Here is a 13,671-nt window from a genome sequence, read left to right on the forward strand (position 1 = left end):
ACATGTGTATGTTGAGAACTGCACATAAAATTCATCTGGGAAAACCATATTTGCCGTGAGTTTGGCATGCAGATTAATCATGAATCATGATTCGTAGTTTACTTAGCATAAGAAACTCAGCTGTTCTTCTGTTACATTGGCCTAACCATCTCTGTGGCCTTAACTATAATTAACCCTAATGAATTAATTGCCATGTTAAGGAGGTTAATTAAATGGATTAAAACTCAGCAGTAAAACATGAGTTTCTTAACATTCTCACTAAGTTTTGGTAGAGCCATTTCCTTCGGAGGGCCGGCTCTGGAGAGCGTAGAACCACTTCTGGTATAAGTTGTGGATTCTGATCTCTCAAGGTAAAGCCTGCCTCGATACGCCGCCAAGTGAGCGTAGTAAGCTGGGGGCACCAGCGAAACCGGCTTCGTGCACCTTGCGTACGTGTAGCACAGAATGTTAACCAGCTTCTGCAGTTCATCTGAGGTGAACTCGTTTTCATCCCGCAAAATGTGGTAATGAGTTGGCCTGCTTGTTCCCTTAACTCCCCAATGACTGCAAAGATAGAAGTCGAATTCTTTCGGGTGAGTGATCACGGTATCCACAACGGTTCCAGGGGGAATGTTTTCATCGAGTAATTGGTTCTGCTTCGAAGACGGATCAATTTTGAAAGGGAACAGCCTTGTGTGATGCCTCTTCTGAACCACTGCAAATGTTATGGGAGGCGCATAACCGGGAAGCTTAGAACATGCCCCTTTAATGGATTGCAGCTCCTCTTGAAGCACTTTGTAGAATTGCGTTTCGCTTACCCCGTCTCTGAAGAAAATGATTCTCTTGGGGAGTTTGCCAACTTCCTGGCAAAACTCATTCAATAATTCTTCCACCATTGCGTCAAGATCCTGGATGATTTCTTGTCGATGTGTCTGAGATCTCATTCTCGAAACATACTTGTTTGCCGCTGGCCAATTCATGCTACCAACCACAGCAGCAACAGAAGGACTAAAGTCATCGAGTGGATGCGGATGGGTCACATCTGCGCCCAGGAAGATCACTGGCTCATCAGCAAGAAGCAGCCGCGGGATTTGAGATGGTAATGAATTGTACAAGGAAACCGTGCATCCTCCAACTTTAGCATTGATCTTAAGAGCTAGGTTTGCCAAAAACTGCGAACCCAACTTCCCGAGGTTTGAGTACAAGCAGCATTGGCTTAAAACCCCAATGCTTGTGTCCGCAATTCGCTTGAGATCTCCGTAGCCTTTGTGCTTTCTTTCCATTACACATATAAGCAGCTGGAGATTGTTTGATGCAGCTCTTTGGATTCTTTTGAGCTTAGATTCTAACAGCGACACGTTGTTAAGCACTTGGGATGGTTCGAATTGGGGGCTAACAATCGTGTTCTTGTTGAGGAAGATTCCCAGTTGTTCACATCTTTGAGATAGCTGGCGTATGAATTTCGGGATGCTGTTCTTCTGATCAGGGGTGCCACCGAAACTAATCAATGCCCACCTCTCGATTCGAGTACCTTCAAACACATGGCTGTCCATAAGATTCCACTGCCGGTCAAGACGAGAGGGAATTAGGTCTCTTACATGACCACCATCACCAAGCTTTAGCTTCGGAGGTTGAAGAACTCTTCCTTTTAATTGCGTCATGTCTCTCGAAACATGGAGCTTGAATTCTCTTTCCTGAATGCCACTGCAAGAGGACAAAAAAATGAAATGAACATCAACAAATAATCAGACAGCAAACTGAAACACTTCTTTGAATTTGAGAGATTACCTTGTTGGCCCAACAGGACCTCTCATAACTCCATCGATAATGGCTTTTCGTTCTTTCGGTCGTTGGCAGCCCATCTTAAGTATCCTTGCAGTCTGATCATCAGACAGCTTCCCGAGGAACTTCTGGCCTTCACAGATCATACATAGCTCCATCGGAAGATAGCACGGTTTACTCCTACTAATCTGCAAACAAGGCAAATTCCTGAATTGTATATCATAGTTATAGTGATCCTTAAAGTAAGTCAACAGCCTCAAATTCTTCCCATCCCTGTCTGCAAACCAAAGATTTTCAGTGGCTTCCTCGGTTAAGCCAAAAACGCGGTATCTCTGAACAGTTTCTCGGTGGCAAACAAAGAGCCTGATGTTCTTCAATGCCTTCTCCACTTCTTTCCTTTCTTTCTCAGTTAAACCCCTTGTCTTCCTTTGAGGAAGGTCTTGAAGAAACTCAAGGCGCTTCTGTAAGTATGGGATCACTCCAACGCTTTCGTGGAATGCAGTCACGGAGAAATCAACATTGAGAGCTAGTCCTTGTTGCGTTGGTCGAAGGCTCTGGAAGAACCCTCTCAGTCCTACAGCCCCTCCTCCAATTGCTTTACTTCCACCCATTGAACTCGAGTAGAGTGATCTTCCCACAGGTACGCACTTCTCCAATGGCGCCTCCCTCAAGACGACATCCAAGGCGTGGAGATAATCCTGAGGAAGCGGCTTCCATTCATCACCCCGATTGTTCAAGTAACTACTCAATTCCTTCGCATCTAGCTTTGACACGAGTTTGATATTGACCCGAAAAAGTTTATGTTCTTGATGCTTCTCTTGTAAGTCATTGAATGCCCCATATGGCAATGTTGGCTTGCTTGCGGGGATGGGGAGGCTTACATAGAATTCAAGCCTATCGTCTCGGAATTCAACGGCGCTGTAAAGATTCTTCCGGCCATCATAAGCCGGAATTGCACCGGATAGCACAGCCGAGTTATCCTCCATCAGCTTCTGTTTGATCATTCTAGCAACTTCCTTCGAGGGGTTAGGGGAAATGTCGACATTGTAATGGAAAATTTGCTGCGATGAATCAAATTGGACAAGAAAATGGTTAGCCAAGAGGGAGATTACAGTCCCTTCCACACCACCAGAATCTGGCCTCCTTGCAGTCACTATTGCTTTTCCTGTCCTTGCAGCTGTGAGCAACTTCCTTCCATCTTCTCCTATAAATGGTGAACTGGTTTGCTTCTGATACGCCTCTGTAGCTTCTGATTAATAGTAAATATCAAGATTATTAAAAAATTTAAGGAATTTAAAGCCTAAAATCAACCATTTTTATTGAAATTAATGCTTCTGAACTGGTAACATATATCATATTTTCAACAATTACCCTTCTCAATGCAGATAAATTTCTATCCATCTCTATAGCAGAAAGTAAATTACTGGGAGAACAAGAACCAAATATGTGAAACTGAAGGTAAAATATAAAAACCAGAACTTTGAAACACAGAGAGAAAAAATGACATGCAACGAAAGGGGAACTAGCAAAAAAAAGCAGAGGGCTTTGAGGCTTACTTGGTGAAATTGTGAGTTGGGGCACCTGGGTTTGGGAGGAGGCGGCAAAAGGAGGAGTATTGAGCCTGCATGAAGGTTTCTGGAGGTGGGTTTTTGATCGGAAGTGGTGGTTTGGAGGCAGCGGTGGAGTTAGAGCGAGTTGCAGAGGGAGGAGAGGAGGGAGAGGAAGAAGAGCAGGGTAGGAGGAGGAGTATCTCTGATAATACTGGTTCTGGTTGCAGAAACCGAACTGGTTTGCGTGGTGGATTAGTGGTTGGTGGTGGTGGTGGTTCTGAGGATTGGCTCTGGTGCCGCCCCTCAGGGTTCTGGTCTTGGGGTGGCATTTCTGGTTGCCATTGGAGTTTTCTGTGTCTTCCATGGCTTGATTGAGTGAGAAAACAGGAGTGAGAAAGGCGTGGAGGCTGTGAGCATGAGAGATAGGATGGCTTCTGTTTTGTGATATGAGTGAGAAGGAAGATGCCTGAGCAGAAAACAGGAGTGTGTAGTTATAGCAGACACAGAGAGAGAGGAAGAGGAAAGAGAGTTTGGGTTTTAGTTCCGGAGTCTTGTAAGGTTCTTAATGTCGGGAGGGTTTTGATTCCGGTAAGTTTAGTTTGAAAGGGAAAAGTGGACTGATGCCTAAGAAAAGGTAAAAAGACTTGTCAATCTATTTGGACTTATTAAAGCAGTCTCTGCAGAGAGAGAGAGAGAGAGAGAGAGAGAGAGGAGAGAGAGAGAGAGAGAGAGAGAGTGTGTGTGTGTGTGTGTCTTAGGGTAGAGTAAAAATTGGGTCGAGTTAATTGGTTAGGGCAGCTTTCAATTTTGAAATGAAAAATTGAAAAATAAGTTCAGTATCTTATTACGAATGACGTGATAAGACTGTTCTATTAAAGATTTTATCATATTTGAAGAAAAAAACTTTGGTTGAATTACTTCATTGAACGTTCGTATATTACTGACATACAACGTTCTTTAGCCTTTGTAAAAGATGCTTTAAGAATAACGTGATCAGATTTTTCACTCATGTTTTTTATACATATGTACCTAGTCATCGTACCAATAATATAGTATTATATATTAAATTCTTATTACATTACATTATATAACAGAGATGAAACGCTACACCGTCATGCTTTTCTATTTTAGGGTATTATCATTCAAACACCTTTTTGGTTTATTGACTACCTTTCAAAAACATGGGTTCTTCTACCTTAGATTTTTTTCCTTGAAAATGTTTGGAAGTCAAATGAGGAGGGAAAGGTTTGGCCTTTTAAACAAAATTATAATTGTTGGTGGTAATTATTAGGGTTCTTCTTATCCTTTTACACTATTTTTTTAATTCATCTTTTGTACTTTGCGAGTTCTATTTCTACAAATTCACAATGTTTGACTGGCTATTTTCTCCTTTTGTTTAAGGCATCATTGTCTTTGTAAACGGTTAATCTGGATCTTCTGGGGCCATTTTTATGCGACCTTCAAGTGTTAGTCAAGGTTGAAAAGTTAAGAGAACAAATAAAATACATGGACTCTTAGAGGATTGTCCACATAAGATTGATGACATCTTAGATTAAGAGGAAAAAAAAACCTAAAACACTTATTTTATTCTATCGCTCTTTTGAATATCGATATTGCTTCTTTTTTAGGATTAGTTTGAAATTGCTGTGTTTTTTTTCCAAAACTACTTTTTCAAACCTACTTTAATTTTTTGTTATTTTAAATCCATGATTTTGAGAAAAAAAAAAACTTTTTTTTTTTTTTTTGCATTTACCAAACACAATCTTGTCCCAACTTTTTGAAAAGATGTTTTTTTTTTAAAAAAAAAAAATTTAAATAATGCCGAACCAACTCTTAATTATTTGTGCATTAAACTGATTATTTTATAATATCTTTTTTTTTCACTCGAAAAATTAAAAGAGTATAAGAGATTGAAAAAGAAGCGTTTAGATCATCAATTTTCTTTTATTTTCAATACCCACATTATGAAGGGCTTAAACAAATTTGTATTTCTTTGTCCATTTAACATTATTGAACATTTTTTCATTCGTATTTCCACTTTTATTACTACTTGCTGCCCCCCTTTTGCAGCATCTTTTGTAAACACGATTAGTGCTAGTGTGATGATAAGATCATAAGAAGGGGAGAGATGTTTTAATGAGCGGTCAACATGGTTTGGTACACGAAGTGTTACAATATAAATGGTTCAATTTTTTTTTTTCAACAATCCAACCGTGAAAAATGCTAAGGGAACTCTCTCAAAAGTGAGACTCTATAGAGTCTTTACTGTCTCATGTTTTTGCTATAATGTTTTATAATGTTGACATGAGAATATAAGGTGGCAGAGAGTCTATGGAGAGTCTCACTTTGAGAGAGTCCTCTTAACATTTTTCATCCAACCATTTGTATTATAACACTTTATATATCAAACCGTATTCCCGACATACTAAAAAATTTCTCTAATAAAGGGTCCATTGATGCACTTAGGAAAGTGAGCTCCTTTGTATTTTAAGGATAAACATAGTTGGAATGTGGTGACGGGACAATATAATTAGAGTGGAGCCTATAAAGATTTAAATTACCTTTCAAGATTTAGGACCACATAATATCCATTGTCCATAGCTTCTACTATTTTTCTATTTTTTTGGCCATATAGTCTCCATTGTTTTGGTTTGTACGATATGAATGATATTTACATGGGCTTTTAAGTCAAAAAGTCTTGCGTACAACTAAAATTTCTTATGACACTCATCACGTGAAAAGAATGATAACATGTCAGACGTTTTTACTCAAGTTTTTCTTCTTATGACGTTTCTTTAACGGTGTCAATATCATCGATGCCCGTGATGACAACTTGGAAAAGGAAAGGAAGAAAACGAGGAAACATAAAATGGAGACAAAAGATCAAATCCCCCCACTGTAACGTTCAAGCAACAAGACTATGTAGTTGACTTAATCTGATTGAAGCTGATTAGCAGAAACTAATGACTCTTAAGATTGATTAGCAGAGACTAATGACTCTTAAGTTTGATTAGCAGAAACTAATGTCTATGTTTTATAATTCATGTGCTGGTCATTGCGTCATATAAGATTATATATTACCAGCACTCCAATATTATATAGATTTTTTTTTTTTTGGACAAGTAAAATCCAATATTATATAGATGAATATTATGAAAGTTGTGGAGATGAAATATGAATTCGAGACTTTGATCTCCATCCGTTGCTTTTGCTTTCATCATGATGTCTTTGAGATTCATAAAAATATGACTCTCGATTAATCAATTCATCGGGAATGATAAAATTATTTACCTTGGCTGGTAAAATACGACTCTTGATTTGTTAAAATGATCATTCTATTAAAAAAAAAAAATAATTAGCAGTAATGATCATTTTTTTGTTGCAAAAATAATTAGATGTCGTTATACTATCGTTGGGTCGTCGTATATCATTAATATGCTATCGCTATTAAAAAATTGATTATTTCTAAAATCAAAATGTCAAAAAGTGAGTGTTCCTACTAAGTGCCCAATAAACAATTAAGGTTTTTTAGTCAAAATGGTTTATAAGATTGACATAACTCCTCACTTTGGGACATGAGGTTTGAAATCAATAGAAGTAGTTATTCTTGTATTTCCGTGAATTTTTTTTGTTAAATAAGAATCAAAATAACAATAATACTCTGAATTTAATAAACAATGTGCCAAAATAATTTAACAAAAATTGTGTTGTTTTTTTTTCTCGCCCAATATAGAATTTTCAAAGGATGACCAAAATGATTGATAATAGACAAACTCAGCGACCATTTCTATTAATTTCAAATCTCAGTTATGCCAAGCTCGAAGACAAAAGAGTCAAAAATTAATTCGAATTAAGCCACTTAATCAAAACAGTGTTCGTATTTTGAACCTATATTCAATTCTTACTTTTACAATATAAAAAAAATTTAAAATATCGGCATGTAAAATACAAGTAACAACGGATGAAAAACTCAAAATCTTAAACATTTAAATGTAAGATTTTAGAAACCTTGGTGTCAAATTTTAAAATTTTTAACACGTTTTTGTTGTACCAAGTTAAAAGTATGAAAGTTGTAATATATTGCAGTCAAAAACAATTATGAAGACACCGCGTTTCAGTGGGCGGCAAGAAGACCTGTTCAGTGATGTCAAATTATGCACTTCAACACACACATGCAAATGGGAAGAGGCCACCAGTATAGTTTAAGACCAAATTAGAAAACTCACTTTTAAAATAATAAATTATTGTTCAATTTCGTGTACTTGAAGACAACATAGAATTTGTCAAATGTGCGACTAATCTTACGGGATAGTTACAAGATGTGAGTGGCCGGTCAACTGATGGTATTGTGCCGCCAAGCACCGGCTACTCACATTTTGCAACTATCCCGCATTGGACAAACCCTTTAGAACTTTGAACAGTGAAATGCATATTATGTTAAGTCAAAATAATTTGAAATGAATCCATCACTGTATATGTTGTATATTGAAATTAAAATTTGAATGAAAACTTTTGACAATCTGCTATCAAAAGGGGAAGAATCAGACTTTTTAATCGAAAAGTTGATTAGGAAACATTTCTTTTTTCCTAAATTTTAGCTCAGGAGCATGACTTAGACCAAAGAAGGGCACTAATGATGATTTACCTTTGTGAATGGTTTAAACCATGAGGTACGTTGCAGCATTCGACACTGTGTTTGTCAACTCTCCGGGATAACTAATCTCGATTAGAGCGGACTAATCACAGTTTGACATGTCTAGTTTGGGAGAAAAGTAGAGATTACGGAGCAATAAGGCGAAGGAAAACCAATCTGAGGCACGTTTAAAGAAACTGGTATCAAGAACACATGTCTAAATAGCTCAGATCGTTGAACACGCCAATTCACAGATGGATATGCATGGATACACAGGAGGAGAGCAAACACATCGATCGGGATGGAAGAGATCTTTTCGGGACATTTTGTATTGCAGAGGGAAAAGAATAAAGCTATCAAATGAAATGAAAATGAGAGGAAGATAACGCGTAGAGGCTTGTACTACTATAACACCATTGTACATCGTAAAGACATTCACGAGCATACCTCACACCTACGCTTGACGAGCAGAAGATAAAAGAGGACTGCGGAGTCTGTCATTGCTCCCAGAATAGTTGATAGGCATCAAAGCAGGGTCCTGATAGACCGTGACCAACTTATCGAGAAATTCAGGCATTGTAGGATCGTTCTCATCTTGCCTGTCCTTTCGTATCAAACTCTGGAACAAAAAAGAAAGTAGGTCAAGCCAAATATTATAGGTGAGAAGTTGTGTGGAAGTATAGTAATTGTGTGACATTAAACATACCTCAGCAGGGTAAGCAACGAAATTTGGAAGGAAGCGCTTCCGGCAGTACTCATTGAAGAGAAGTGTGAATACAGGAAGAGGAAAAGTTAATGTCGATGCTAGATTGACCTTCTTGATTGTAAAGATTCCAACTGCAATAGCGTGCATAAGTACCAGAGAGAAGATCATTGAATTATGCACAATCGGCCAAAACTTCCCTGCAGTTTCAAACCTAGGAGCATATACGTTTATGAACTGCACAACGATTTTTGCCGAGTATCAATACGCTACATTCAAATCAAATCCTCTAACTTGTGAATTGAAATCTACTGACCTGGTTGCGAAAGATGATGAATCCAAGACAGAGGTACACTAAGAGGAAGGGAAGAATCAGTGGAGCTAGAAAGAAGTATGTGATGCCGAGAAGTACAAAGAAAAGAACTCTTGGCATGTGATTATGGTAATTCATTGCTGGAACTTCAAATTCATCATCTTTACTGTCGGTAAAAGGTCTTTTTAACAGACTCCATATCAGAGGAATTATGCGAAAGAGTTCTGATGAAGTACTTGTCCATCCTGACGTGACGACATAAGCAATGAAAAAAGACGACTGCATCACTCAAAGTAAATGATGTTAGAAAACTGAAAATAGTGACCCTGATGCAAATGACAAGGCAGTTAAAGTATAAACGCATCATTTTTATCGCATGCTTAAACTGAAGGGAACGCAATTCAGATTCAGATTTGTAATGCAAAAACATATATTCATTCTGAGAAGTGCCCGAGACTAAATATGTCTGAGCATAGTGATTGTAGCCATCTCCCTGAAATGAGCAGCTGTGATCACTTGCAACAGTTGCAGAAATAACTTAAAACTTGCTTGTACAAGATACTATTCAAAAGAAAAAAAGTTTGAAGATTTTAGCTCATCAATTAAAAAGGATTCATATACATTTTTGGTGAGATTGTGATTAAGTACAGTTATAGACAACCAAATGGAGGGCAATTGCGCAATAAAAGATGTACCAAATTACACTGTGAAATCGATTAGAGAAGCAGGAATTTGGTACTCAAAATGCACAAACAAAAGCCTACAGGTTAGATGCGTTGACAATTAACACATAACATATAAGCAGTTAACAAATTTGCGATTCCCTGAGTCCTACTAATTTTAAATCGTAGAGGAAACATTTTCTCACCTGTGCTGGAACAGAAACGCCTAGCTTTGAAGGAATATTCTTGGGGTCAAGAAAGAGATAAACCTTAGAGAGAACTGATCCGGAAAATACAGTAGCAAAAAAAATGTTCCATATCGTGAACCAAAGTACTTTTGTACACGCACTCTTTTGTATATCACTGAGAGAAACATATCCTTGAATGGATGAAAGGAACTCCATGGCGGGGGGCACTATTTTCAGAAATAATAGAAGAATAAGACTGGGAAGGTATCCTGTAATGACTTGACTAACAAATGTTCTGCAGGAAGAAACAGAAAGTTAGAAATTTGCATCACCAAGCAATCCAAAAGATAAAAAATTATTAGAAATTACTGTCGGTTAATTTTTTAAACTGTATAAAACCACAACGGTCATTTAAAGCAAGAGCAAAAGATTGTAATCTTCAGAATTCCATAATAATTTTGGTACATATAGATTTCCCAGAACCTTGCTTAAGATCAAGTATTTCACAAATGTTGCAGAAGTATTCATGAATTTATCATATTTACTCACATGGTTAGAACACTTTCGAGAAAGGGAAGCCAAGCTTCCAGCTGGTTTAGGTTGGTAAGACCTTGGACAAGTACAACAGGAATAAGGAACAAGATTGTTAGGACAATGCATAAAAGTATAACCACAAGCTTAGATATCCATCTTCGGATGAAAGATGACGAAAAGAACGGCCAGTAAACATCACGAGGTTCAGGAGCTTGCTCTGTGACCCAGTTGGTAGGATTGGTTGATTGTTGCAAGTGGTGAGCAATTGCAGCACCATACCGAGACTTGAAGGAAACAAAAGCAGATCGAACTTCCTTAAACATAAAATAGAAAAAATAAAATAAAAATTGAATTAATAGCATGCCCTGAGAACCACAATTACATACAACAAACAGTGAAAATATCATCTGGAATGCAGAAGAGAGGAGGGGAGAAAGTCAGCACATACTTCTCCTCCTAATGAAGCCTCTGATTGCTCCAATCTCACATTCTCCTCTGCGTCTTCAAGCTTCTTTTCATACTGTTCCACAAGATTAACCTTGTGTCCAAACAATCCAAAACAACAGGATCGTGTATACTTTTGCTGGTTTGGATCCGATTGCAAGTGAAGGAGCCTGGTATACAGTTTTTTCGTATCTTTCTAAAGATTGATAAAATGAGACAGTGTTAAGAACAAAGTATAAAACATAGAAAAACATGTTGAAGCATGCAGAAAGACAGAAAAACAAAACTTAACAACACCAAAACAGTATATAGACATCAGAAACAATGCTTACAAGGAGTTTTTTAACTTTGTTTGTTCGACGAACAACAATATGTGACAAATACGTTGAAGGGTGATACTCCCTAAAGAAGCTGTCAACTTTTTCACTGACACTGCTCCCAGAAGGAACAGGAATGCTGCGAACTAAGATTGTGAACTGATGCGGTTGAGGCTTGGATGACTGAAAATAATCAAGCCGTCTTTGAGAAATATATCTAAATTCCTGCACAAAGAAGGATCATTCAGTATCCACTTCAACTCTTCACTCTTTCGTAGATCATGAGCTGCTAACCAGTGACAGCAGAATTCGAATCTCACTAGCGTAGTTTGCTTTCCAAGGCAAAAGTAACATCAAAACTAGCAACATAACATATATCTTAAGCACATCAAATTCGGTTTAGGAAAGTTTAACTATATAAGTGCACCAAAGATTTTACTTACATAATAAAGTAGACAGCAGACAAAGATGGTGACAAGGTACACAGCAGCAAAGTGAATCCATAATCTGTCGAAAACGTCTGCATTAGTAAGTTTAACTTTTGCACCTCATGTTGCTATAATATATGCATACGTAGGTTAGGCCATTTGGTCAGAGTAGTGTTTCTGCCCCTTAACTCGAGTTCAAATCCCCCTCACCGTAAACTAAAGTAATTCAAATCTCCGCTCACCGTAAATTAAAGTAGTTTAAAATACGCAAGGAAGACTAACTGTAAATTTTTCTTACTAATTTTAGAATTTAAGAGATTAATTGTAGATTAATTAGAATCAAAATAATTATAAAATCAGAGATTTAAATCTAATCACTCACTTGCTTGAGCCATTGTTCACATTCGAAATCGTAAACACGTCGAGAGAGTTATTCGACAGATCGGCGAAGTCAACATACTCGAGCTGGTTGCCGGAGCAGTTGACCGGAAGCAGGACGAATATCCCGATAACTCCGGCGAACAGGAACACTCTGAGACTAAAATTGATAAGCCGCATGAAAACGACGGCGTCGAGGCCGGAGGACGACAGCAGGTCGTCCTCAGTGAGCTGCCAGGCCCTCTTGACCCAGTACGGCGACGGAATCAGCCGCTCGAGGTTGAAACGACTCGACTTGTCGGACTCCCCCTCGGCGAGCAGCCGCGGTATGTACACCTCATAGTTGCTCGGCTGCTTCCGGAGGATCGAGTAGAGCGTGAAGAAGAGGACGCAGAGGCCGGAGTTGATGGCGAGTGACGTCAGCAGGGCGGAGACAAGCATTTCTCGATTTCTGCGAGACCCTAGAAATTCGGGAGGTTTGGAGAAGCGATGAAGCTTTCGATCCGACTGTTGACATTCAAATGATTAGCAGCTCAAAACGGAGTGAGCTAACTGTTTGGATGCTTGGGACTTTTGTGGTGCCGAAAATACCCCTGCGTTTTGCTTACTTATTTCTCACGGGAGCGAGGAAGCTTCCGTGAGGTGATGGATGGGGAGTTTACCGTTACTGTGATAAAAGCGGTGGTGCTTTGTACTTGGATTTCGAGGCAATTTTGGGGATTTCGAGGCGATTTTGGGGATTTCGGTACGGAGGAGGAACGGAAGGTGGCCGTGATCTGCTCCTCCAACTACCAGTCAAATTCCCGCCATCGCCAGATTTTTTTTGGAGACTCTTGGCTCCACGGTCACGTGATATGTCACGTGATTTAGTGGGTAATTTTGGCAGGGCATTTATAATTTGATTAAGGGTAACAATTGGAATTGGATCTCATCTGGATCCAAATTATGGGGATTCTATGGATACTCATATCTTAGTCATTCATCGTGTATCGTACGGTCATAAATAATTTAACATTTTTATTTAAAATAAAACATAAATAGTACATGATGAAAAATAACCACACGATATACGATAAACAGTTAGAATGTGGGAATTCTTAAAATTCCACAGAGTGGACCTAGAGAGGATCCTTTTTCGCAACAATTTGCAAATATCTGTCACATCAAATCTTTTGAAAGATGAAGAATGTGGGTGACATAAAAATGTGGGGAATGGCTTTAATGTTACATAGAATTCAATTGTTAAATGTTTTAATTTCAATTTTTTATCATTTAGTATTATGTCGATTAAAGAAAAATTACAAAATGTGAGAGTAGTCATACCCTGAAACTTATGTGTTTGTACTGAGTTAGTTAATGTAAATGATACCACATAAGCGGAAACTTGAACTTCGAGCGTCATCCCACGTTAGAAAATAAAAAAAATATTACTAGATTAAATGCGAGTTGGATAAAATTTGGACCATTATAAATTAATACACATCAAAACTATGCTTTGTCATTCAAGATATTTTCTTTCTATTGTTCATTGGAGGAGGAGACGATTTTTTTTATTTATTTTTTATTTTTTGGAAAGCTAGCTATATTAACCAGGGCAAAGATGCTAAAAGTACAACGCAAGCAACCAAAAAAACAAGTCAAGAGTGCAAGGGGAAGAAAACACGACACTAAAAGGAAGCAACTAGCGTCATCCCTTGCACACCCAAACAAAATAGACCATCATTGTGAATGACATGAACAAGTGAAGATGGAGGTTTATC

At 38.1% G+C, this 13,671-nt stretch overlaps 2 protein-coding genes across 2 annotated transcripts; both read right to left on the bottom strand.

The window, feature by feature from the left end:
- Positions 1-73: 73 nt before the first annotated feature.
- On the bottom strand, positions 74-3,912 carry LOC137732415 (protein argonaute 7). The gene is made up of 3 exons (XM_068471724.2): positions 3,318-3,912; positions 1,768-3,010; positions 74-1,683 (listed from the first exon to the last, which is right to left on the bottom strand). Exons 1-3 carry the CDS (start codon positions 3,673-3,675, stop codon positions 225-227), a joined length of 3,060 nt encoding a protein of 1,019 aa, XP_068327825.1. The 5' UTR covers positions 3,676-3,912; the 3' UTR covers positions 74-224.
- Positions 3,913-8,108: 4,196 nt separating this feature from the next.
- On the bottom strand, positions 8,109-12,824 carry LOC137731058 (hyperosmolality-gated Ca2+ permeable channel 2.4). Its single transcript, XM_068470128.2, has 9 exons — positions 11,916-12,824; positions 11,549-11,612; positions 11,121-11,330; positions 10,793-10,984; positions 10,360-10,658; positions 9,829-10,105; positions 8,964-9,239; positions 8,651-8,884; positions 8,109-8,563 (listed from the first exon to the last, which is right to left on the bottom strand). Exons 1-9 carry the CDS (start codon positions 12,350-12,352, stop codon positions 8,399-8,401), a joined length of 2,154 nt encoding a protein of 717 aa, XP_068326229.1. The 5' UTR covers positions 12,353-12,824; the 3' UTR covers positions 8,109-8,398.
- Positions 12,825-13,671: the final 847 nt, after the last annotated feature.

Source organism: Pyrus communis, chromosome 16, assembly GCF_041283825.1.
Source record: "Pyrus communis isolate YQ-2024b chromosome 16, ASM4128382v1, whole genome shotgun sequence".
Classification (NCBI taxonomy): Eukaryota; Viridiplantae; Streptophyta; class Magnoliopsida; order Rosales; family Rosaceae; genus Pyrus; species Pyrus communis.

What these genes read in the sequence shown, in the direction of transcription:
- LOC137732415 (XM_068471724.2), bottom strand. Translation starts at nt 3,675, where the DNA reads ATGGAAGACACAGAAAACTCCAATGGCAACCAGAAATGCCACCCCAAG. An exon ending in CCAACTCACAATTTCACCAA is followed by an intron (nt 3,011 to 3,317) that starts GTAAGCCTCAAA and finishes ACTATTAATCAG; the next exon opens with AAGCTACAGAGGCGTATCAG. An exon ending in GGTCCTGTTGGGCCAACAAG is followed by an intron (nt 1,684 to 1,767) that starts GTAATCTCTCAA and finishes GTCCTCTTGCAG; the next exon opens with TGGCATTCAGGAAAGAGAAT.
- LOC137731058 (XM_068470128.2), bottom strand. Translation starts at nt 12,352, where the DNA reads ATGCTTGTCTCCGCCCTGCTGACGTCACTCGCCATCAACTCCGGCCTC. An exon ending in GTGAACAATGGCTCAAGCAA is followed by an intron (nt 11,613 to 11,915) that starts GTGAGTGATTAG and finishes CGTTTTCGACAG; the next exon opens with ATTATGGATTCACTTTGCTG. An exon ending in CTCGAAAGTGTTCTAACCAT is followed by an intron (nt 10,106 to 10,359) that starts GTGAGTAAATAT and finishes TTCTTCCTGCAG; the next exon opens with AACATTTGTTAGTCAAGTCA.